At 54.4% G+C, this 24,360-nt stretch overlaps 2 protein-coding genes and 2 non-coding genes across 5 annotated transcripts; 2 read left to right on the forward strand and 2 right to left on the reverse strand.

Moving 5' to 3' along the window:
* Nucleotides 1-6,722: 6,722 nt before the first annotated feature.
* On the reverse strand, nt 6,723-14,002 carry LOC149991398 (melanoma-associated antigen D4-like). Of its 2 annotated transcripts, XM_090264812.1 has the most exons (13): nt 13,910-14,002; nt 12,760-12,970; nt 11,679-12,491; nt 11,053-11,274; nt 10,900-10,963; nt 10,593-10,672; nt 10,135-10,226; nt 9,454-9,533; nt 9,322-9,364; nt 8,900-8,962; nt 7,877-7,991; nt 7,122-7,552; nt 6,723-6,931 (listed from the first exon to the last, which is right to left on the reverse strand). In XM_090264812.1, exons 2-13 carry the CDS (start codon nt 12,967-12,969, stop codon nt 6,922-6,924), a joined length of 2,223 nt encoding a protein of 740 aa, XP_090120938.1. In that variant the 5' UTR covers nt 12,970; nt 13,910-14,002; the 3' UTR covers nt 6,723-6,921. The 2 variants fall into 2 exon arrangements, with proteins under 2 accessions (XP_090120938.1, XP_090120939.1); XM_090264813.1 differs by lacking the exon at nt 6,723-6,931 and having other exon boundaries at nt 7,118-7,552.
* LOC149991399 (small nucleolar RNA SNORA11) lies at nt 8,216-8,346 on the reverse strand. The gene has a single exon (XR_016508756.1). It is a non-coding gene; the product is annotated as a small nucleolar RNA SNORA11 (small nucleolar RNA).
* A 4,291-nt stretch (nt 14,003-18,293) lies between the features above and the next one.
* LOC149991400 (melanoma-associated antigen D4-like) lies at nt 18,294-23,161 on the forward strand. Its single transcript, XM_090264098.1, is given in 12 exon segments — nt 18,294-18,389; nt 19,329-19,539; nt 19,808-20,582; nt 20,585-20,619; nt 21,023-21,214; nt 21,216-21,245; nt 21,335-21,398; nt 21,626-21,705; nt 22,072-22,163; nt 22,764-22,843; nt 22,933-23,073; nt 23,151-23,161. Coding segments are annotated over 11 exon segments (1,710 nt in total). The 5' UTR covers nt 18,294-18,389; nt 19,329.
* Nucleotides 23,162-23,949: 788 nt separating this feature from the next.
* Nucleotides 23,950-24,080, forward strand: LOC149991401 (small nucleolar RNA SNORA11). The gene has a single exon (XR_016508757.1). It is a non-coding gene; the product is annotated as a small nucleolar RNA SNORA11 (small nucleolar RNA).
* The last annotated feature ends 280 nt before the right edge of the window (nt 24,081-24,360 follow it).

Raw genomic sequence — 24,360 nt, forward strand, 5'->3', positions numbered from 1 at the left:
CGCAGGAGGAGAGAGTGCTAATTTTAGTAGGCCAAGGACTCCCATGTTTTTGATATTAGTTCAAAATATTTTCTAATTTCAATGTGATTTTTTTCTTAGAGCCATGGGTTATATAGGAGTGGGTCTTCATTTACAACATATCGGGGATTTTCTAATAATCTCCGTTATTAATTGATAGCTCCAATATACAAATCACCAAAGAATCGATTCTTGTTCATTTTATTTTTCAATTACAGTTGAGTTTCAATGTCCTTTTGTACTAGTTTCAGGTGCACAGCATAGTGGTTAGACAATCGTGTAATTTACGAAGTTGTTCCCCCTCATAGTTCCAGTACCCACTTGGCACATACATAGTTATCACAATATTATTGACTATGTTCCCCTTCTCTTTCCACCCATCCCCTCACACCCTCCTTTCTGGTAACCATCTCTTTGGTCTCTGTTTCTATGAGTCTGTTGAGGTTGTGTTTCTTCGTATATTTTGTCCCCTAGATTCTGCATAAAAGTGAAATCATATGGTATTTTTCTCTGCCTGACTTATTTCACTGAGCATAGTACCCTCTAGATCTCCATCCATGTTGCTGCAAATGGCCAGATTTCATTCCTTTCCCTTGCTGAGTAACATTCCACTGTGTGTGTATATACCATTTAATTTAGGTATTTCACCTACAGATAATAAATAATATTCCGCTTCAGGTACAAGGCAAAATCCTTACTGGTATGCTTTTATTTCTCCATTCCCACCCACTGGATTTTGTTTCCATTCAACTTATGTCATCATGTTATACCCCCCACAATGCATTGTTATTGGTTTCAACAACATTCAGCTAACTTTCTTTTTAAGATTTTTATCTATTTATTTTGAGAGAGAGGGGAAGGGAGGGAGGCAGAGAGGGAGAGAAACGTCAATGTGTGGTTGTCTCTCGCATGCCCCCAACTGAGGACCTGGCCCGAAACCCAGGCACGTGCCCTGACTGGGAATCGAACTGGTGACCCTTTGGTTTGCAGGCTGGTGCTCAATCCACTGCCACACCAGCCAGGGCCAGATAACTTTAAAAGACTATTGTTTTTAAGAGATATGTTTTTCAGGGTTTTTTTAAAAACCATTTCTATATTCATTTTTTCCTGTTGCTCTAGGCTTATATTTGGTATGGATTTCCTTCATCCTAAAGAAATGCATTCAATATTTTCTATAGTTCAGGCCTAAGGTGTACAATGCTAATAGTGTTTTGTTGTTGTCTTACTGGGGAAAAAAAAAAACAAAAAACTATTTCACCATTATTTCTTTAACTTGATATTTACATGAACATTCAGTAACATAGACTTCTTTTGGACCTCCAGTTCCAGGAAATTTAACCCTTGTATAGATTCTTGGAATGACCACCACGATCAGTATTCAGAACACTTCCATATGCCCATGAAGTCCCTGAGCAGTGCTATCCCTTTGCAGTCACAGTCTCTCTACACCTAACCCTGGCACCACCGATCTGCTCTCAGTCTGGATTGTTTTGTCCTCACAAGAAAGTCATGTAAATGAAGCCATTTAAAATGTACCCTTCTGAGACTGGCTTCTATCACTAAGCATAAGGATTGTGAGTGTCATCCCAGTTGTTGATTGCATCAATAGTCCATTCCTTTCTATGACTGAATAGTATACAATTGTATGGAAATAATACACTTTGTTGAAGGGTATTTGGATTGCTTCAGGTTTTGGATAATTATGGATAGAGCTGCTATAAACATCGTGTACAGGTGTTTCCATGAACCAAAGTTTCAACTACTCTAGGGGAAATCTTTCAGGGTGAGATTGCTAGGTCACACGGCTAAGTGTATATTTAACTTTGTAAGAAGCAATAAAACTGTTTATTCCAGAGTAGCTGTACCACTTTACCTTTTGTCCAGCAACATGTGGTAAATCCAGATGCTGTCTGTCCTCAACATCATTTGCTCCTGTCAGGTGTTTTTGTCCTTCCTTCCTTCCTTCCTTCCTTCCTTCCTTCCTTCCTTCCTTCCTTTCTTCCTTCCTTCCATCTTTCCTTCTTTCTTCTTTATTCCTTTCTTTCTTTTTTTACTTTTAGCACTTTTAGTACAGGAATACTGGTCTTTCGTCTTAGTTTTGCCTGAGAGTTACTGAGGTTGAACATCATCTGTTCATGTCCTCAGTTGCCAACTACATATGTGTGTGTGTGTGTATACATATATATATGTATGTGTGTGTGTGTGTTTTTCTTAATGTTGAATTTTAACAGTTCTTCGTATATTATGGTTACAAGACCTTTGTTGGATAGGCAATTTGCAAATACATTCTCCCAGCTTGGGATCCATCTTTTCAAACCCTTAACAGTATCTTTCATAGAGGAAAAAAGGTTGTTTGGTGTCGTGCTTCAAATGTCTTTGCCAAACCCCAGGTCAAAGAATGTCCGTTGCTTCCTTGTAAAAGTTTTACGGTTTTGTGTTCTTGAGCTATGTGTGAGATTTATTTTTAGAGTTCTCGTATAAATGCGTGAGGCCTTTTTATGTTTATTTATTTTTTCATTAAATTTATTGGGGTGACATTGTGAGGTCCTTTTACTTTTAGATGGCCATTTGGCTGTTTCCACACAGTTGTTGAAAGGACAGCCCTCTCTTTGTTGCATTGCTTTGGTGTCTTTGTCCAGAAAGAATTGGCTACGTTTGGTGAGACTAGTTCTGGAACATCTCCTCTGATCTATTTGCTTGTTTGCCTATCCCTTCACCATTGTCACAAGGACTTTTGTTTACTGTAGCTTTATAAGTTTTTAAATGAGGTGATGTGATTCCTCCAACTTCATTCCTTTCTCAATTGTTTTGGCTATTCCAATTTCTATTACTTCCCGTATACATGTTAGAATCAGCTTGTCTATCTCAAAAGCAGCAAGAGAGAAGAGAGTTACCTACAAAGGGGTACCTATTAGATTATCACCTGTTTTCTCAAGAGAAACTTTGCAGGCAAGAAGGGACTGGCAAGAAAAGCAAGGACCTACAACCACGAATACCCTATCCAGCAAAGCTACCATCATTTAGAATGGAAGGGCAGATAAAGTGCTTCACAGACAAGGTAAAGTTAAAGGAATTCATCACCACCAAGCCCTTATTATATGAAATGTTAATGGGACTTACTTAAGAAAAAGAAGGTCAAAACTATGAACATTAAAATGACAACAAAATCACAACCATCAACAACAGAATCTAAAAAAATAAAAACAAAAACAAACTAAACAGACAACCAGACTGGAAAAGGAATCATAGGTATGAGGAGCAGGCGAAGGGGTGTCAGCCGGGAAAGGGGGAGAAGGAGGGAAATGGTACAGGAATTAAGAAGCATAGTAGGAGGGTGCAGAATAAATGGAGATGTTAAGGATAGTATAAGAAAGGGTAAAATCAAGGAACTTATATGCATGAACCACGGACATGAACTAAGGGGGGTGTACTGCTGGAAGGAGGGGAGTGCTGGGTGGAGGGGAACAAAGGGAAAAGAAATTGGGACAACTGTAACAGCATAATCAATAAAATGTACACACACACACACACACACACACACACACACACAAAAGAATCAGCTTGTCTATATCTAGAACACATCCTGCTGGGATTTTTATTGGGGTTACACTAAATCCATAGATGTATTTCAGGAGAATTGACATCATTGCTATGTTAAATGTTCCAACCCATGACCATAGTGTGTTCCTCCATTTATTTGGGTGTTCTTTCATTCCTTCAGTGTTTCCGTTTTTAGAAGGTGCACGTCCTGTTGGCACACTGCTTTACCCGCGTCCTACTTGAGTTCATGCGCAGGCCATACCAGCTGCTCACAGCTGCCCTGGGAGCTGAGCCAGGCAGGTGGAGCACATGCTCCTACCCCTATTACTCAGGTGAGGAAACCGAGGCCCAGAGAGATGACGTGACTAAGAAAGCCAGCCCACCGGACCGCAGAGCTGGGGCACTCTCAGAGTAGCCTAGTCCAATCCGATGCTGTGAGAGGCGGGATCTCTAAGGGCCAGAGAGAGAAAAGGTAGGACCAGGCCACTTGTGGAGGCAGTGGCAGAGCGGGGTCAGAGATCTCAGGCAAGTGGGTTCCCTATCCTGAGCCTGTTCCATCATGTGTGCCACGAGGGACAGTAACTGACACAGAGTACTGGGGAGGTTGGAAGGACATAGTGCACCAAAGTGCTGGGCCCAGGGCCTGACGGTGATGGTGACAAAGACGAGGAGGAGGAGCAGGATGGATGCCCAGGAAAGTTCCAAAAGAGATATATCAGGGGGTTGGGAGGGCATTGGCAGGCCCCTTAACTGTGTAGGAGGAACCTCGGGGGTGGGAGGCCGTGAGCCATGGGGTTTCGGCTCACTGAAGGGAGATGGGGAGTGGTATGAGCAGTCTGGGAGGGTGGGCAGGTGGGTGTCTTCAGAGAGTGTTGAGAGGTGGGGGGGTGTCACCCCCAAGACACTGTGAGCCCCTCAGGGGCAGTGGCGGCAGACTGCAGTGGGCTAAGCACACATCTGAACTCAGAGGGTTCCGGGTGCCAGGCCCAGCGCTGCCCCTTCCCGGCTGTGTGCCTCAGGGTGAGTGTCTTCGCTCTCGGGGCCTCTTTCCTCATCCGCAGAATGGGCCTGATCACCCCCACCCCTCGGGGATGTCTGGTAAATAACACGTAGGCCCACATAAGAAATGGTAAGGGAATATTCAGGAAACTGTATGCATACTAGCCAATAACTGGAAACAAGTGAATCGAGGAACGCTTGTCCATCAACAAGAGCGAGAGGAGTCAGAGGGCACAGGCCTGGGCGGGGAAAAACGCTGTGGGAGCTGCCCAGATACCCGCACGCCTCATCCGAGGGCCTGGTGCGCAGTAGGTTCTCAGGAAACTCTTGGCGAGAGGCAATGTGGGTCTCTGTGGCTGGGGAGCCTGTGGAAGGCCAGAGGCTGGGGTGGAGGTGGGGGCGGGGCGAGGTCTGCCTTGGGGTCATGGTTGTCCTGTGAGTGAGGAGGTAGGCCACCTCCAAGGTGACCAGCCTGACCGTCCTGGGGGACCCAGTCTGGCTGCATTCCCCAGGGCCCTCCGGCCTCCTCTCTGCTCTCTTCCTCCCTGGTGTGGGAGAGTGGGCTCATTGGGGGTGGGGGTGGGGGGCAACCACGGAGAAGGGGTGTGGACAGGAGAGAGTGCTGTAAACCTGCAGGCCTGGGGACTTGGTGACCTCCCTGGCACCCTGTCTCTGATGGCTGCTTTCTCCTCCTTTCCAGATGAGCTGCCGTATCTCACATGCCCTCTGCACATGGTGCTCAAACTCACACATGCCCCACATGCATCCATGAAAAGGCATGTGCCTACTATGTGCACAACAGGGACCTGGGAGTTTCCCAGGTCGAGAGTGCCAGAAATGTCATGTATCATTCATCACACCAGGGCTGGGGTCCCAAGCATCCTTCACCCCTCACCCCTCACATCTCAAGCCATACACCTGGAAACCTAAAGGGAAGGGGACTCCATTTTGTTCAGGATCACAGAGTGCCCATTTGGCTAAGCAGGGACCCAGCAGCCAGGGAGGCAACCATGACAGCACCGGGCAATGAGACAGAATCCCACCTGCAGCCTGTCTTTAAGGGAGGAGTGCAGACAGAGCCAGTTTCCTGGGGGTGGGACCCATGCAGTCCCACAGGACCCTGCGCTCAGGACTCCACACGAGATGCAAGGCTCTGCTGTTGTTCTCTTGGAATTCTTAAGAGTTTGTGAGCAAGGGGACCCGCGTTTGCATTTTCTACTGGGCCCAGCAGATTCTGTAGCTGGGTCTAGGTCAGGATCCAGGTGTGGCCGAGAGAGGAGAACCTCTTCTCAGGAAAAAGAGGCAATGGGGGCAGAGGCCCTTTCACTACTCTGTCCCTCCTCTTAACCTGGGGCCTTGTCCTCCCAACGTGTGGGCATCACTGGGGCACCTGAGGAAGCTCCAGACACTGTCCCTGCCCACTACTGAGCCCTTCCCAGGGGACCTCTGTGTCTCTGCCCTCCCTGTTGTCCACCGGAAAAATTGCAGAATGTGCCGCACCGCCCGCCCGCCCCCCACACCCCCTCAGGCATCACCGAGCCCTTTAAGACACCAGGACCTAGGCCTGGCCTTGGCCTCACTGGGACAACCCTGCTTCCGTTGAAGGGCTCCCGAGCCCCAAACAAGCCTCAGGTCACGGCCACAGGCAATGGGCTTTTGAGGTCTACAGCAGGTTTGATTTCATTAAATGTACTCCCAGCAATAATGAGCCTCCTTCTACCTGCTGGAGGGGAGAGGATGTCATCTTGAGGCCTGCTTCATTGTCCTTACAGGCCCATCCGAGGGATGAGGTCCCGAGCTTGTGTGGATGATGATGGAAGGGTTCGAGGCTGGCACCTCCATAAGTGGGGGTGGGGAGGTGTGTCCTGGTGGATGACTGTGGACCCTGCCCCTTGGTGGGGGGCACAGTGGCACCAACCCATAGCCTCCACCCCACGTCTTCCCTTGCTTCCCCCACATTGGCGTCCAACTGGTGCTGCATCGTGTGGGAAATCACAAAACTATGTGGACCAAAGGCTCTCGAAACATGATCTCCACAATCACAGGTGCCACCACATGTCCCAGCACCCTGCCTGCCTCTTTGGCAGAGGCAAGGTCCCTGCCCCCCATCCCAGAGAGCTGACCACCAGCCACTCAGGGCACAGGTAATGAAGGAAATGTCCCAATTCATTTTGCAACTTTAATGTGACACTGGTACCGAAAACACGACAGCACGACAGAAACAGCACACAATGAAAGCAAGAGAACACAGAGAGCTTCGTCTTGCGTGCCATCTCCGATGGGCAGGCAGAGGCGGCCTAGACTGCTATGTGAACACGGAGTCTGAGGGGGCACTCTGGCCAGGTGAGAGATCACTGCAGTTCGTCAGCGTTGTCTGCAAACACAGGGCACAGGAGCGAAAACAAATGGAAATACAGATGAAACAGTGAGTGATATAAAGAACAAAACAAGTGCCTGTCCACACTCTCATGGTTTCCCCTTACCCATGCCAGGCCTTCCCCTGACTTCTCACAGCCCCTCCCAGCCCACCCTCCAGAGTCCCACTTATCGCCTGAAAACCTTACTGGATCCAGGAGAAGAAGTTGGCACTCGTTCTGGCGGCATTTCTGGTCCGGATGGTGGAGCTGGTGCTGGGGCCATCTAGGATGCTGGTGTTGGCCCCACCATTGGTGCCACTGCTGACGCCAGCTCTCCAAGTGGCTCTCCCATTGGCACGGTTGCTATTCAGAATGTACTGATGGTATCTGGCCCAGAAAGCAAAGGGGATCCTGGCCCAGGCGTCGCCAAAATCTCCGTCCTCATCCCAGGTCAGGAGCTCCACCTGTATGTCGTCCCAGCTCCACCGTCCAATCAGAGCTTCATCCCCGATGTTCATCTGGGCCCTCATCTGGGCCCTGGCATGTTCCTCAGCCATATCCACATCCATCGTCTTGAAAGCATCATCCACAGCCTCCAGGAAATGGGCCCTCCATTCCCGGGGATCTCGGTTCTGATACTGCGATGTAACAACAGCAACTATCCTAACTGCTACCCCACATTCACCGAGCGCTTGATTCCCACCGTACACCCTCCTGTGCACTGTGCGTGATCACAATAAAAGTAAAAACCACTGGAGTCGAGCTCCTCTTATTCAGGACCGGGCCTGGGATTTCGCCCCATCCCTCACCTGCACTGTATCTGTCAACTTGGGCAAGTCACCTAGGAACCTTTCTGAGCCTCACTGTCCTCACTGGACACACAAATGGCACAAGGAGCCCGTGCTCGAGGGATGGGAAGTGCCAGCCCCTGAGCCTGGCTCCCAGCAGAGGCTCTCCATTACCTGGGCGATGAATCTCAGCACCCTCATTTTGCTGGTCTCGTGGCAGGCCCGCAGGCCCCAGAGGAATTCATACTCTGGTGGGCTGCTGTTGGGGATCTTCTTGTATTCCAGGTACCTCAGTGGGGAGGAAAATAAACTTTTGCCTCCAGTCAGGCAGACCTGTTGTCACGCTAATGGCTCCCAGGTGGACCCTTTCCAGTCCCGAGGCTGCAGCTCAGTTCCTGCAGGAGGACTGCCCTGGCCCTCCAGCCAGTGCCCCACTCCCAAGCTCAATCCTGCCCAGCAGCCACAGTGAGGTGTGTAGGCGGGGTGGGGCAGGGCGGGGGCGGGGAAGAGGGCACACATAGGGTGTTTGTCCATAGTAAGGCCACAAGTTTTGTGCCCCTTGTCACAGTGGCCCCTGGACTCCCGTTGGGTGTGTTATAAACCATGGAGCCATTTCTTCAGGTCCCCTGCTTTGAGTGCACCCCACCACAGCGCCTTGTCCGTGGCCTGGCTGAGCCCTGGGAGGGTCCACCATGAAAAAGGACTGCGAAGGGAAGAAATGGTCACCAAGAGCAGTGTACTCCATATACACTCCCAACCATGTGAGTGTGTACGTGTTCTCCCAGGGCCAAGGATTGGGTGGGCCCCGGCCAATAAGTCAGGGAGGGACGGGCTCCAGGCCTGAGTGGGCCCCTTACCAGCAAGGGCCATGCTCAGACTTCCTTTCACTCTGGAGCCCCAGGTTCCTGGGATGTAAAGCAGGGAGTATTCTCCTACAGCCTGCAGGGCAGGTGCTTGGATGGGGTGGTGGTTGTAACACACCCCGCACCATGTTCTCAGTCAACGTGTGCCCCCTTTCCCCAAGAATTCCCTGGCATTCTAATTCCCCTGGCACTCACATACCCCAACCCCACCCACACTCACCCCAGAGACTCCATCCCTCCAGTGTTAAGTCCGAGGATGGGGAATAGCTTCCTCAGCCAGACCAGCACAAAGAAGGCACAAGTGTGAGACAAAGTTCACTCAGTCAGTACTTACTTCTGCTTCACAAAGTCATCTGTAATGAGCTTCCTCAGGTCGCCAAGGAATGGGTGCCTCACCCTGAGGGCAAGGAAAGGAGTCCATGACTAGAGCCGGTGGCAGTGCCCGGATGTGGGCAGTAGCACTTCCTGGCCCGTGGGGGCAGCCCCATGAGGCCTGGGCATGCAGCAGAGGTCCGACAGCAATGGCCGACATAGGGGTTTGATGGAGCCCCAAATTCTGATGATTTCTCTTAGATCTCCTCTGGGGACAGAGAGGGGACATGGAGCAGAGAGGGGGCTGAGAGTTCAGGACCAATTCGCCATGCACCCTGGTGAGACCCTTTATGCTCTGCCTAGTCCGGGACGCCCACTCCTGGGGCCTCCTCTGCCCAAGGACAACGCTGAGGGGCAGTGAGAGCCCAGAGAGCCCAATCATACCCAGGGCGCAGTCCCATCTTGCGTAGTGCCTCCCAGAGGACAGCTGCCAGGGGAGATGAGGTACAAGAATTTGAAACGCGAAGGTGAGACGGGGGTGGAGGCAACCCCCCACCTGCAGGTCCAGCCACTCACCCTCGCTGGCATGGTTGCCATTCATGAAGATGACTCCCAGAATCACCAAGAGGAGACTCAGTCTGGGAGTGTCCTTGGTCCTAGAGGTGTAGAAAGAGGGATCCTGTCCAACAGCCATTTGCCCAAGAGACTACAGCCAGCTCACCCAGCTAGCCTCTCCCAGATTGCTCCGCTCGCTACAGGGCAATTCTTCCCACTCTGTGTGTGGCTTGCTACCTGATCCAGACAACTCGTTCCTCCTCCGCTAGAGATTGCATCACTTCACCCGTCAGATGTGGATGCTAACACCTCCTCCCAGGATTCTGCCAAGGACGAGGTTGGGCAGCGGGAGCAAACGCTTGCCAAAGCTGTGTCCAGAGGTTCATCCACACCTTCCCCGCCCTTTGCCCAGGGGGCCTACACTGGACAGGAAGCTCCTCCAGGACCAGCCACTCTGCCCAGCCCGGACCAGGCATGTAGCAGCAGGAGGAAAGCAACAAGAAGCTTGCTTTCTTGGAAGGAGGGGGGGTGGGTGGGCAGGGGTGGAACCCTCACCGCAGCAAGGTAATCATCTGGTAATCACTTGGCATCACTAACTGTAGGTGGGCACTGTGCTGGGCCCTCCAGCCCTGTTTTCCTGTTTCTCTGAGAGGAAGGGGAGGCACCACCTGAGAAGGCCACGACCCTCCTGCCCCTCCTCACTTTCCCAGGAGGCGAGCTGAAGAATCCTGCGTGCAGACAAGAATGTACAGATGTTCTTCCTTGTCGATCTCCTTCAGGTGGATCCCGAACTTCTACACGGGGAGAAAACAAGACTGTGAGGTCAAAAACCCAGGCCAGGCAGTCACTGCATTCCCCGCCAGAACATTTCCTAGGCAGGGAACCCAATGTTGTGGGAGAGGACAGAAGAAGAGAGGACACAGAAGAACTGGTCTGTGGGAGCTCTGGCACTGGCCGAGGCAACGGGACTCACTTCAGGAGACAACAGACCTCCGAGAGCGTGAGGGAGAGGGAGTATGCAGTGGGAGCTCCCAAGTGCAGAAGCTAGGCAAGGCTTCCAGAGCAGGCAGTACTGACACTGGGCCTCCAAAGGCTGCAGGGTGCAAGGCTTCCCTGCCGCTCGTGTTCCGCAGAGCTGCCCCCCAAATCTGCGCACCCACCTTTTCCAGGGTGTATGTTGCTCGTTCAATGATCTCTGGGAAGTGTTCATCGTATTCTCGGATGACATCCTTCAGCATGTCTGCAGGAGGAGAGAGGTGGGAAAGCACCTGGGCTGAGCAGGGGCCACAGAGTGGCAGTCCCTCAGTCAGCCCTGCTGCAGAGGTGAGCGCAGTCAAGACCCCGCGTACTGTGCGCTTGGAGCCATTGGGCAAGGCCTGATAGTTGGGGGTATCCGAAGGTGGGCCCCCGGGGGAGGGTTAGGGGAGGGGGGGAGGCAGAGCTCAGGAACGGGGCACAGTTGTCCACCTGAGCGCTTGATGGGGATCTTCTTGTAGTCCTTAATCATCAGATATTTCACCAACTTATTTGCCTGGAGGAGGGGAGGTGAAGGCATGGGTGAGCTCAAAGGACTGGCCAGCAAGGGAGGGGAAGGGAGAGGGGGAAGGGCAGACTCCTTACCCTCTCTTGCAGAAGGGTCACGTTGCGGGGTGGCAAGCACAGTACGTGCCTCGAGGGTACCTGGGACCTCAGGGCCATTGGGGGCCGAGGGGCCATCTGAGCCCGCGGGGCCATCTGAGCCCTCACTGTCAGTGGGGGCTGCAATGTTCTCCAGGTCGCTGGAACAGCAGGAGGCTCTCTCTCCTCCTCGCTGCTTTCATACTCATCATCCAGGTGCTTGGACTGTAGCATTGGGGAGAGGAGAGACCCAGGGCTACCAGGCTTACTGTGCCCAAGCCCCTGGCAACATCTTCACCAGAGCAGGTACTTGGAAATAAGAGGAGGAGGAACAGCGGATGACATGTGCAGAGGGCTTACTAAGTGCCAGGCACTGAGCCAACCTCTTCTCCCTCCAGGCCGGAGGGTAGCGACTACATGGAGTAAAAATATGCTAGCACACTTGTGTCGTAGAAACTTGGACAAGCTGAGAGAAGAAGAGGGGACGGGACGAGAAGGGAAGGGACAGGAGGGAACAGGAGAGGAGAGGAGAGGAGAGAAGAAGGGAGGGGGAGGGGAGGGGAGGGGAGGGGAGAGGAAAGAGGAAAGAGAAGAACAAGGAGGGGTTGGAGAGGGCAGGGAAGTCTCACCTTCTTTGTCCTCTTGCCTCCCATCCTGGCCCAGGGCTCAGCACTGTTCTGAGCAGTAGCAGCTGCACCCTCAGGCTCAGGGGCGCTCGTGGCCATCTTGGCCTTGGCAGCAGCTGCTGCCACAACATTCTGAGGCTCCACCCACCGAGTCTTAGCGAGAGCCTTCCCAGACTTGGTCGTCTTGGGCCGGGTGGCTGCCCCCTCCCCGGCAGATGCTGCCTGGGGCCCCCCGGAGGCAGCACTGGGGCCCTCTCTGTCTGTCTCTTGGGCCGGGGCAGGCCTCTTGGGGCGTGGGAAAGCTATGCCACTGACACCGGCCGGCTGGGTGAAATCAAAGCCATCATTCTGACCCAGAAAGGCTTTCTTGGGCTGGGTGGCATCCACCTCACTGGCACATGGAGCCTGAGAGGAAGCACAGGCAGTACTGGGACCCTCAGTAGCAGCCTCCTGGGCCTGGGAGGCTGGCTGGGCCTGTGAGGAGGCAGCCATCCCACTGTTGACTGGCATCTGGGAGCTGTGCGGAGAAGCAAGGGTTGTCTCAGGGGTGGCTTCCTGAGTCTCGACCGCATATGTCATGGGCTGGGTATCTTCTCTCGAGGCCTGGTCTGTGGCCAGCGGGTGGTTAGTGACCACCTGATTGTAGATGGCACGAGCAGCAGCGGCAGCAGCCCGAGCAGCACGGTTGGAGGCGGCAGCTCGGGCTACATTGGCAGCCCGAGCCTCCGCCTCATTGGCAAGTGTTTCTGGATCCAGCTGAAATGCCTCCACCAGAGTCCGGGCCAGCACAGGGTTTTCCAGTTCCCAGGGCTCATTCTGCAAGGCCGGAGAAAAGGATAAAGGCAGGCAGACAAGTTTATGTACTCGCATCATGCTTCCTTGTGCTGGCCAGCCTCATCCGGGCAGCCGTCCAGCCCCCACCACGCCCAAGGCCCTCCCTGACCCCCTTTCTCCCAGCAGGAAAGGGAAGGCACGGTTTGGAGTGGCTAGGTAGTCCTTCCCCATCAACCCTCCCCTCTGCATAAAACCTCCCGCCCCCTCCCAGTTTTGGCAGGGCCAGCAGGTGGCCACAAAGGGGCCTCACCGCCAAGATGTGAAAGCCCGGACTCAAGCTCCCAAAGGCTCTGAGGAGACGAATGTCAAAGCTGGTGAAGGTGCCGTAGCCTCCAAAAGCACCAAATTCTTCATACTCGTTCCCTTCAACCATCTCTTCCTCCCCGACTTCATCACTACCCTCATCCATGTCCTCAGCGTTGTAGCTTTCCGATTCCATGCGGAAGCTTTCCTCAGCCATGCTGGGGTCCCAAGAAGAAGAGAGCTCAGCCTGAGAGGGAGGGCCAGGCCTTTTTCTGGGGGTGGGGGAAGGAGGGATCCTTCGGGGACGTGATCTCTCAGATGGGCGGAGGGAGCGGCCATCATCCCGTTACTAGGCAGTAGGGGTTGGGGGTGAAGTCTGTTGGGGTAGATTCTGTCAGAGACAGAGCCCTAAGAGAGGGTTAGAAGAGGTCGGAGGAGATCTCCACACTGAAAGGGGAGTTGAGGTCCGGACAGGCTCCCCATCCCTTTGAATGGAAGGGTGGACCGGCAGACTTGGGTCTGAAGAGCCCCAAAGGGGATGGATGTAGGGAAAGAAGGAGAAACAAAGGGCCTGAATGTAAGCGCTGGAGCAGGGAGCCAGGATGAAGGGGGAGCAGGTGAAATGTGAGGGCTCAGACACACGGGGACCGCAGAAAGCTCTGGGAAACGGAATCCCAGGGACCCTTTGGCGAGGTCCGGGTGGGTTCGGGGATTCAGGGGATCCCGGTCAGGCTGGGCTCACAGAGGAGGACCAGGGGTAGATGGGGTGGGGGCCTTGGACTAGGTGAGGCTCCATTTGGAGCGCTGGAGGGATCTCAAAAGCCAGGATTGCAACTCCAGGAAGGGGGCAAAGCGGTCAGCTGGGTGGGAGTGATCTAGGAGAGACTGGGCGGGGACCGGGCCTGTGCCTAAGGCAGCTCAGCCGGGAGCACACGGGTCTGCTAAAGCGGTTCGGATCCAGGAGCCTGGGTCTGGCGGCGGGGCGCGGAGTAAGGGGTGGGGCTCCTATCTAGACCGCGGGTCTAATGGGGTTCAGGCTTTAAGTGCTTGGGCTTTGTTCAGCTCCCCGGTGTGGGGAGCGTTGTGCTGGAAGGGGTGGCGCAGCGTACCGGGTTCCACTCGCCCTCTCCCGGTCCTGTCAGAGGCTGGATCCTTACCTTCCCTGGGGCTCCAATGGCGTCGGTCCTCAGCACCGGGAACCCCGCAGCCGCGCCCTCGCCTACTGCTGCCAGCACAGCAGCTCCGACCACCCCGCCCCTTTTCTCCGCACACCCCCCGCGGCTGAGCAGCCTGCGCATGCGCCGACCCCTCCAGCCCGCCCGCTTTCCCAACAAAAGCCCTCTCCACCAGGTCCCCAGCGCGCAGGCGATTCCGCGGGTGGGCGGACGGCATTGGGGGTGGGGGGCGTTTTCGTCTTCCCACCAGATTCCCTTTTCCACCCCCACCCGCCCACCCCCGCCTCTGACTGCAGGGGCGACCTCACACCCTGTGGTGCAGTTCAACCCACCCAATCATCTACCCTCAATACCCCTCACTTTTGCAACTCTGCCCTCCCCCTTTCCTCTAAGCTCCTCCAGAGCGCTCTGGAATCCACTATGCACCCGACCCCCCAGCACGACCCCTAGATCACAAATAATACAGAGGCCTCTGGCAACAAGGAAAATGCAAATGGCCAGAGGATGCCAATTCCCTTTGTGTTCCCCTCCGCTATCCATCTCTGTGGCCTTCCAGGCACACTGGGAACATCTGCTTCCTCAATCACTCTTTATGCAGCTTGTACATCACAGCCAGATCTTGGCTGTGGCTTGTCCTCCTCTCACAGCTGCCCCGGGAGGTGGATACCAGCATCCCCACTTTACAGATCAGGAAGCTGAGGCACAGACACATTGCATGGACTGATTGATTACAGGAGGCCACAGAGCCAGTAAACAGACACTGTAGAATTTGGGCCCCATGCTTGCCTAGTGCTGGCCTGGGGACTGAGGCATCCTCCCCTCTTCAGTTTCAGCCACAGCTTCCCACCCACCTCCTCTGCCCTGTCAATATCTGTCCCAAACAAGCAAGATTTGCATTGTCTGAGACTCTGCACCTGGGAGGACACAGGTAGAGGCCCCCTTCCCAGCCCCCCTCCCCTGCCTACTTTGTGGATCCATCCAGGTGCGGGAATTGCTGGTTGGGGTCCACTCTCCACTCTGACTTTCAGGCCTCTTTGCAGAGAGTGGCACAAATACGCTGCCCTTTAGGCCTTGCTGGTGCCCACTGGAGCAGCCAGGACAATCGGGCACTTGTGTGTCTAAGCCATGGCAAGCCCTGATTCAGAGTAAATGTTTGTCCTGGTTCCTTCCAGGGCTGGGGCCTGGGGCAGCTGTGGTCTTGCAGGAAGAAGCTGGGCTGGCCTTCAGAATTCCAGGGATGGAGTGAGTGCTGGGCCGGTCTGTCGCTCACCAGCTGTGTGAGCCTGCTCAGGTCGCTGGACATCTCTGAGCCCGGTTTCTCCATATGCAAAACGGGAAGCACAAGTAGCACTTGCTCGGGTCCTACTCAAGGACACGCATTCCTCTGTGCTTCCAGAGTGACTGGTGAGACGGCTTTGGAGGCAGGAAATGCTATGTTCTCACCTCAGATGGAACCTGGACTTTTTACACAAACTATACTGGACTTTTATATTCGTTTTTATATCAGCCTCCCCAGGACTCCTGTGTATGAATAGAAGCTACTGCTAGGACCACAGCTTTTACTCTCCAGTGACCAATATCAATTCTGCCTGGCAGAATGGCTTTCCTTTGCTGTTGCATAGCAACTACCCTTGTCAGCTGCCTGTGTCTCTTCAGCCCTTCCTGGGTAACATGTTTCTGCGGAAGGTGAGCAGGCCCTAGAAACGAAAGCCATCACAAACCGCTATATGCTAATAGAAAATGCTATGTTCCCATCTCAAATTGACCTGTGCTTTTTACCAAAAACCGTACTGGACTTTTATATTCGCTTTATTTCCATTTTATTTCTAATTATTTTATTTCTTTTTGTTGAGATATAATTGACGTGTTACATTATATCAGTTTCAGGGGTATGACACAATGATGCGATATTTGTATATATTGCAAAATGAGTGCCACGGTAAGTCTAGTTAACATCCATCGCCACACATAGTTACAATTCTTTTCTCATGTTGTCAACTTTTATCACATTCATTTCTGTATCAGCCTCTCTATACGCTATATGCTATGTAACCATGCATGCTAATAATTTCAAAATCTATATCCCAAGTTTGAACTTCACCTTCGAGGTACAGTTCCTTATCTTCATTCTCCTACATGACATCTCCACTTGGACATCTCAAGGGTTCCTCATAGAAAGTCTGACGAGAGTTTTGAAAACAAGAGGGCTGGGGGTGGGGTGGGGTGAGTGTGTGGACGGGGTGGGTAATACCAGTTCTGGACAGACTTTCTATGAGGAACCCTTGAGATGTCCAAGTGGAGATGTCATGTAGGAGAATGAAGATAAGGAACTGTACCTCGAAGGTGAAGTTCAAACTTGGGATATAGATTTTGAAATTATTAGCATGCATGGTTACATAGCATATAGCGTATAGAGAGGCTGATACAGAAATGAATGTGATAAAAGTTGACAACATGAGAAAAGAATTGTAACTATGTGTGGCGATGGATGTTAACTAGACTTACCGTGGCACTCATTTTGCAATATATACAAATATCGCATCATTGTGTCATACCCCTGAAACTGATATAATGTAACACGTCAATTATATCTCAACAAAAAGAAATAAAATAATTAGAAATAAAATGGAAATAAAGCGAATATAAAAGTCCAGTACGGTTTTTGGTAAAAAGCACAGGTCAATTTGAGATGGGAACATAGCATTTTCTATTAGCATATAGCGGTTTGTGATGGCTTTCGTTTCTAGGGCCTGCTCACCTTCCGCAGAAACATGTTACCCAGGAAGGGCTGAAGAGACACAGGCAGCTGACAAGGGTAGTTGCTATGCAACAGCAAAGGAAAGCCATTCTGCCAGGCAGAATTGATATTGGTCACTGGAGAGTAAAAGCTGTGGTCCTAGCAGTAGCTTCTATTCATACACAGGAGTCCTGGGGAGGCTGATATAAAAACGAATATAAAAGTCCAGTATAGTTTGTGTAAAAAGTCCAGGTTCCATCTGAGGTGAGAACATAGCATTTCCTGCCTCCAAAGCCGTCTCACCAGTCACTCTGGAAGCACAGAGGAATGCGTGTCCTTGAGTAGGACCCGAGCAAGTGCTACTTGTGCTTCCCGTTTTGCATATGGAGAAACCGGGCTCAGAGATGTCCAGCGACCTGAGCAGGCTCACACAGCTGGTGAGCGACAGACCGGCCCAGCACTCACTCCATCCCTGGAATTCTGAAGGCCAGCCCAGCTTCTTCCTGCAAGACCACAGCTGCCCCAGGCCCCAGCCCTGGAAGGAACCAGGACAAACATTTACTCTGAATCAGGGCTTGCCATGGCTTAGACACACAAGTGCCCGATTGTCCTGGCTGCTCCAGTGGGCACCAGCAAGGCCTAAAGGGCAGCGTATTTGTGCCACTCTCTGCAAAGAGGCCTGAAAGTCAGAGTGGAGAGTGGACCCCAACCAGCAATTCCCGCACCTGGATGGATCCACAAAGTAGGCAGGGGAGGGGGGCTGGGAAGGGGGCCTCTACCTGTGTCCTCCCAGGTGCAGAGTCTCAGACAATGCAAATCTTGCTTGTTTGGGACAGATATTGACAGGGCAGAGGAGGTGGGTGGGAAGCTGTGGCTGAAACTGAAGAGGGGAGGATGCCTCAGTCCCCAGGCCAGCACTAGGCAAGCATGGGGCCCAAATTCTACAGTGTCTGTTTACTGGCTCTGTGGCCTCCTGTAATCAATCAGTCCATGCAATGTGTCTGTGCCTCAGCTTCCTGATCTGTAAAGTGGGGATGCTGGTATCCACCTCCCGGGGCAGCTGTGAGAGGAGGACAAGCCACAGCCAAGATCTGGCTGTGATGTACAAGCTGCATAAAGAGTGATTGAGGAAGCAGATGTTCCCAGTGTGCCTGGAAGGCCACAGAGATGGATAGCGGAGGGGAACACAAAGGGAATTGGCATCCTCTGGCCATTTGCATTTTCCTTGTTGCCAGAGGCCTCTGTATTATTTGTGATCTAGGGGTCGTGCTGGGGGGTCGGGTGCATAGTGGATTCCAGAGCGCTCTGGAGGAGCTTAGAGGAAAGGGGGAGGGCAGAGTTGCAAAAGTGAGGGGTATTGAGGGTAGATGATTGGGTGGGTTGAACTGCACCACAGGGTGTGAGGTCGCCCCTGCAGTCAGAGGCGGGGGTGGGCGGGTGGGGGTGGAAAAGGGAATCTGGTGGGAAGACGAAAACGCCCCCCACCCCCAATGCCGTCCGCCCACCCGCGGAATCGCCTGCGCGCTGGGGACCTGGTGGAGAGGGCTTTTGTTGGGAAAGCGGGCGGGCTGGAGGGGTCGGCGCATGCGCAGGCTGCTCAGCCGCGGGGGGTGTGCGGAGAAAAGGGGCGGGGTGGTCGGAGCTGCTGTGCTGGCAGCAGTAGGCGAGGGCGCGGCTGCGGGGTTCCCGGTGCTGAGGACCGACGCCATTGGAGCCCCAGGGAAGGTAAGGATCCAGCCTCTGACAGGACCGGGAGAGGGCGAGTGGAACCCGGTACGCTGCGCCACCCCTTCCAGCACAACGCTCCCCACACCGGGGAGCTGAACAAAGCCCAAGCACTTAAAGCCTGAACCCCATTAGACCCGCGGTCTAGATAGGAGCCCCACCCCTTACTCCGCGCCCCGCCGCCAGACCCAGGCTCCTGGATCCGAACCGCTTTAGCAGACCCGTGTGCTCCCGGCTGAGCTGCCTTAGGCACAGGCCCGGTCCCCGCCCAGTCTCTCCTAGATCACTCCCACCCAGCTGACCGCTTTGCCCCCTTCCTGGAGTTGCAATCCTGGCTTTTGAGATCCCTCCAGCGCTCCAAATGGAGCCTCACCTAGTCCAAGGCCCCCACCCCATCTACCCCTGGTCCTCCTCTGTGAGCCCAGCCTGACCGGGATCCCCTGAATCCCCGAACCCACCCGGACCTCGCCAAAGGGTCCCTGGGATTCCGTTTCCCAGAGCTTTCTGCGGTCCCCGTGTGTCTGAGCCCTCACATTTCACCTGCTCCCCCTTCATCCTGGCTCCCTGCTCCAGCGCTTACATTCAGGCCCTTTGTTTCTCCTTCTTTCCCTACATCCATCCCCTTTGGGGCTCTTCAGACCCAAGTCTGCCGGTCCACCCTTCCATTCAAAGGGATGGGGAGCCTGTCCGGACCTCAACTCCCCTTTCAGTGTGGAGATCTCCTCCGACCTCTTCTAACCCTCTCTTAGGGCTCTGTCTCTGACAGAATCTACCCCAACAGACTTCACCCCCAACCCCTACTGCCTAGTAACGGGATGATGGCCGCTCCCTCCGCCCATCTGAGAGATCACGTCCCCGAAGGATCCCTCCTTCCCCCACCCCCAGAAAAAGGCCTGGCCCTCCCTCTCAGGCTGAGCTCTCTTCTTCTTGGGACCCCAGCATGGCTGAGGAAAGCTTCCGCATGGAATCGGAAAGCTACAACGCTGAGGACATGGATGAGGGTAGTGATGAAGTCGGGGAGGAAGAGATGGTTGAAGGGAACGAGTATGAAGAATTTGGTGCTTTTGGAGGCTACGGCACCTTCACCAGCTTTGACATTCGTCTCCTCAGAGCCTTTGGGAGCTTGAGTCCGGGCTTTCACATCTTGGCGGTGAGGCCCCTTTGTGGCCACCTGCTGGCCCTGCCAAAACTGGGAGGGGGCGGGAGGTTTTATGCAGAGGGGAGGGTTGATGGGGAAGGACTACCTAGCCACTCCAAACCGTGCCTTCCCTTTCCTGCTGGGAGAAAGGGGGTCAGGGAGGGCCTTGGGCGTGGTGGGGGCTGGACGGCTGCCCGGATGAGGCTGGCCAGCACAAGGAAGCATGATGCGAGTACATAAACTTGTCTGCCTGCCTTTATCCTTTTCTCCGGCCTTGCAGAATGAGCCCTGGGAACTGGAAAACCCTGTGCTGGCCCGGACTCTGGTGGAGGCATTTCAGCTGGATCCAGAAACACTTGCCAATGAGGCGGAGGCTCGGGCTGCCAATGTAGCCCGAGCTGCCGCCTCCAACCGTGCTGCTCGGGCTGCTGCCGCTGCTGCTCGTGCCATCTACAATCAGGTGGTCACTAACCACCCGCTGGCCACAGACCAGGCCTCGAGAGAAGATACCCAGCCCATGACATATGCGGTCGAGACTCAGGAAGCCACCCCTGAGACAACCCTTGCTTCTCCGCACAGCTCCCAGATGCCAGTCAACAGTGGGATGGCTGCCTCCTCACAGGCCCAGCCAGCCTCCCAGGCCCAGGAGGCTGCTACTGAGGGTCCCAGTACTGCCTGTGCTTCCTCTCAGGCTCCATGTGCCAGTGAGGTGGATGCCACCCAGCCCAAGAAAGCCTTTCTGGGTCAGAATGATGGCTTTGATTTCACCCAGCCGGCCGGTGTCAGTGGCATAGCTTTCCCACGCCCCAAGAGGCCTGCCCCGGCCCAAGAGACAGACAGAGAGGGCCCCAGTGCTGCCTCCGGGGGGCCCCAGGCAGCATCTGCCGGGGAGGGGGCAGCCACCCGGCCCAAGACGACCAAGTCTGGGAAGGCTCTCGCTAAGACTCGGTGGGTGGAGCCTCAGAATGTTGTGGCAGCAGCTGCTGCCAAGGCCAAGATGGCCACGAGCGCCCCTGAGCCTGAGGGTGCAGCTGCTACTGCTCAGAACAGTGCTGAGCCTGGGCCAGGATGGGAGGCAAGAGGACAAAGAAGGTGAGACTTCCCTGCCCTCTCCAACCCCTCCTTGTTCTTCTCTTTCCTCTTTCCTCTCCCCTCCCCTCCCCTCCCCTCCCCCTCCCTTCTTCTCTCCTCTCCTCTCCTCTCCTGTTCCCTCCTGTCCCTTCCCTTCTCGTCCCCTCCCCTCTTCTTCTCTCAGCTTGTCCAAGTTTCTACGACACAAGTGTGCTAGCATATTTTTACTCCATGTAGTCGCTACCCTCCGGCCTGGAGGGAGAAGAGGTTGGCTCAGTGCCTGGCACTTAGTAAGCCCTCTGCACATGTCATCCGCTGTTCCTCCTCCTCTTATTTCCAAGTACCTGCTCTGGTGAAGATGTTGCCAGGGGCTTGGGCACAGTAAGCCTGGTAGCCTGGGTCTCTCCTCTCCCCAATGCTACAGTCCAAGCACCTGGATGATGAGTATGAAAGCAGCGAGGAGGAGAGAGAGCCTCCTGCTGTTCCAGCGACCTGGAGAACATTGCAGCCCCCACTGACAGTGAGGGCTCAGATGGCCCCGCGGGCTCAGATGGCCCCTCGGCCCCCAATGGCCCTGAGGTCCCAGGTACCCTCGAGGCACGTACTGTGCTTGCCACCCCCGCAACGTGACCCTTCTGCAAGAGAGGGTAAGGAGTCTGCCCTTCCCCCTCTCCCTTCCCCTCCCTTGCTGGCCAGTCCTTTGAGCTCACCCATGCCTTCACCTCCCCTCCTCCAGGCAAATAAGTTGGTGAAATATCTGATGATTAAGGACTACAAGAAGATCCCCATCAAGCGCTCAGGTGGACAACTGTGCCCCGTTCCTGAGCTCTGCCTCCCCCCCTCCCCTAACCCTCCCCCGGGGGCCCACCTTCGGATACCCCCAACTATCAGGCCTTGCCCAATGGCTCCAAGCGCACAGTACGCGGGGTCTTGACTGCGCTCACCTCTGCAGCAGGGCTGACTGAGGGACTGCCACTCTGTGGCCCCTGCTCAGCCCAGGTGCTTTCCCACCTCTCTCCTCCTGCAGACATGCTGAAGGATGTCATCCGAGAATACGATGAACACTTCCCAGAGATCATTGAACGAGCAACATACACCCTGGAAAAGGTGGGTGCGCAGATTTGGGGGGCAGCTCTGCGGAACACGAGCGGCAGGGAAGCCTTGCACCCTGCAGCCTTTGGAGGCCCAGTGTCAGTACTGCCTGCTCTGGAAGCCTTGCCTAGCTTCTGCACTTGGGAGCTCCCACTGCATACTCCCTCTCCCTCACGCTCTCGGAGGTCTGTTGTCTCCTGAAGTGAGTCCCGTTGCCTCGGCCAGTGCCAGAGCTCCCACAGACCAGTTCTTCTGTGTCCTCTCTTCTTCTGTCCTCTCCCACAACATTGGGTTCCCTGCCTAGGAAATGTTCTGGCGGGGAATGCAGTGACTGCCTGGCCTGGGTTTTTGACCTCACAGTCTTGTTTTCTCCCCGTGTAGAAGTTCGGGATCCACCTGAAGGAGATCGACAAGGAAGAACATCTGTACATTCTTGTCTGCACGCAGGATTCTTCAGCTCGCCTCCTGGGAAAGTGAGGAGGGGCAGGAGGGTCGTGGCCTTCTCAGGTGGTGCCTCCCCTTCCTCTCAGAGAACAGGAAAACAGGGCTGGAGGGCCCAGCACAGTGCCCACCTACAGTTAGTGATGCCAAGTGATTACCAGATGATTACCTTGCTGCGGTGAGGGTTCCACCCCTGCCCACCCACCCCCCCTCCTTCCAAGAAAGCAAGCTTCTTGTTGCTTTCCTCCTGCTGCTACATGCCTGGTCCGGGCTGGGCAGAGTGGCTGGTCCTGGAGGAGCTTCCTGTCCAGTGTAGGCCCCCTGGGCAAAGGGCGGGGAAGGTGTGGATGAACCTCTGGACACAGCTTTGGCAAGCGTTTGCTCCCGCTGCCCAACCTCGTCCTTGGCAGAATCCTGGGAGGAGGTGTTAGCATCCACATCTGACGGGTGAAGTGATGCAATCTCTAGCGGAGGAGGAACGAGTTGTCTGGATCAGGTAGCAAGCCACACACAGAGTGGGAAGAATTGCCCTGTAGCGAGCGGAGCAATCTGGGAGAGGCTAGCTGGGTGAGCTGGCTGTAGTCTCTTGGGCAAATGGCTGTTGGACAGGATCCCTCTTTCTACACCTCTAGGACCAAGGACACTCCCAGACTGAGTCTCCTCTTGGTGATTCTGGGAGTCATCTTCATGAATGGCAACCATGCCAGCGAGGGTGAGTGGCTGGACCTGCAGGTGGGGGGTTGCCTCCACCCCCGTCTCACCTTCGCGTTTCAAATTCTTGTACCTCATCTCCCCTGGCAGCTGTCCTCTGGGAGGCACTACGCAAGATGGGACTGCGCCCTGGTATGATTGGGCTCTCTGGGCTCTCACTGCCCCTCAGCGTTGTCCTTGGGCAGAGGAGGCCCCAGGAGTGGGCGTCCCGGACTAGGCAGAGCATAAAGGGTCTCACCAGGGTGCATGGCGAATTGGTCCTGAACTCTCAGCCCCCTCTCTGCTCCATGTCCCCTCTCTGTCCCCAGAGGAGATCTAAGAGAAATCATCAGAATTTGGGGCTCCATCAAACCCCTATGTCGGCCCATTGCTGTCGGACCTCTGCTGCATGCCCAGGCCTCATGGGCTGCCCCCACGGGCCAGGAAGTGCTACTGCCCACATCCGGGCACTGCCACCGGCTCTAGTCATGGACTCCTTTCCTTGCCCTCAGGGTGAGGCACCCATTCCTTGGCGACCTGAGGAAGCTCATTACAGATGACTTTGTGAAGCAGAAGTAAGTACTGACTGAGTGAACTTTGTCTCACACTTGTGCCTTCTTTGTGCTGGTCTGGCTGAGGAAGCTATTCCCCATCCTCGGACTTAACACTGGAGGGATGGAGTCTCTGGGGTGAGTGTGGGTGGGGTTGGGGTATGTGAGTGCCAGGGGAATTAGAATGCCAGGGAATTCTTGGGGAAAGGGGGCACACGTTGACTGAGAACATGGTGCGGGGTGTGTTACAACCACCACCCCATCCAAGCACCTGCCCTGCAGGCTGTAGGAGAATACTCCCTGCTTTACATCCCAGGAACCTGGGGCTCCAGAGTGAAAGGAAGTCTGAGCATGGCCCTTGCTGGTAAGGGGCCCACTCAGGCCTGGAGCCCGTCCCTCCCTGACTTATTGGCCGGGGCCCACCCAATCCTTGGCCCTGGGAGAACACGTACACACTCACATGGTTGGGAGTGTATATGGAGTACACTGCTCTTGGTGACCATTTCTTCCCTTCGCAGTCCTTTTTCATGGTGGACCCTCCCAGGGCTCAGCCAGGCCACGGACAAGGCGCTGTGGTGGGGTGCACTCAAAGCAGGGGACCTGAAGAAATGGCTCCATGGTTTATAACACACCCAACGGGAGTCCAGGGGCCACTGTGACAAGGGGCACAAAACTTGTGGCCTTACTATGGACAAACACCCTATGTGTGCCCTCTTCCCCGCCCCCGCCCTGCCCCACCCCGCCTACACACCTCACTGTGGCTGCTGGGCAGGATTGAGCTTGGGAGTGGGGCACTGGCTGGAGGGCCAGGGCAGTCCTCCTGCAGGAACTGAGCTGCAGCCTCGGGACTGGAAAGGGTCCACCTGGGAGCCATTAGCGTGACAACAGGTCTGCCTGACTGGAGGCAAAAGTTTATTTTCCTCCCCACTGAGGTACCTGGAATACAAGAAGATCCCCAACAGCAGCCCACCAGAGTATGAATTCCTCT

This window comes from Furipterus horrens, unplaced genomic scaffold, assembly GCF_987537825.1.
Source record: "Furipterus horrens unplaced genomic scaffold, mFurHor1.1.pri manual_scaffold_17, whole genome shotgun sequence".
In the NCBI taxonomy this organism is placed as follows: domain Eukaryota; kingdom Metazoa; phylum Chordata; class Mammalia; order Chiroptera; family Furipteridae; genus Furipterus; species Furipterus horrens.

Coding starts and splice junctions, on each gene's coding strand:
- LOC149991398 (XM_090264812.1), bottom strand. CDS start 12,969: ATGGCTGAGGAAAGCTTCCGCATGGAATCGGAAAGCTACAACGCTGAG. Junction 10,227..10,592: donor CAACATACACCCTGGAAAAG/GTGGGTGCGCAG, acceptor CTCCCCGTGTAG/AAGTTCGGGATCCACCTGAA. Junction 7,553..7,876: donor TGCTGAGATTCATCGCCCAG/GTAATGGAGAGC, acceptor GTTACATCGCAG/TATCAGAACCGAGATCCCCG.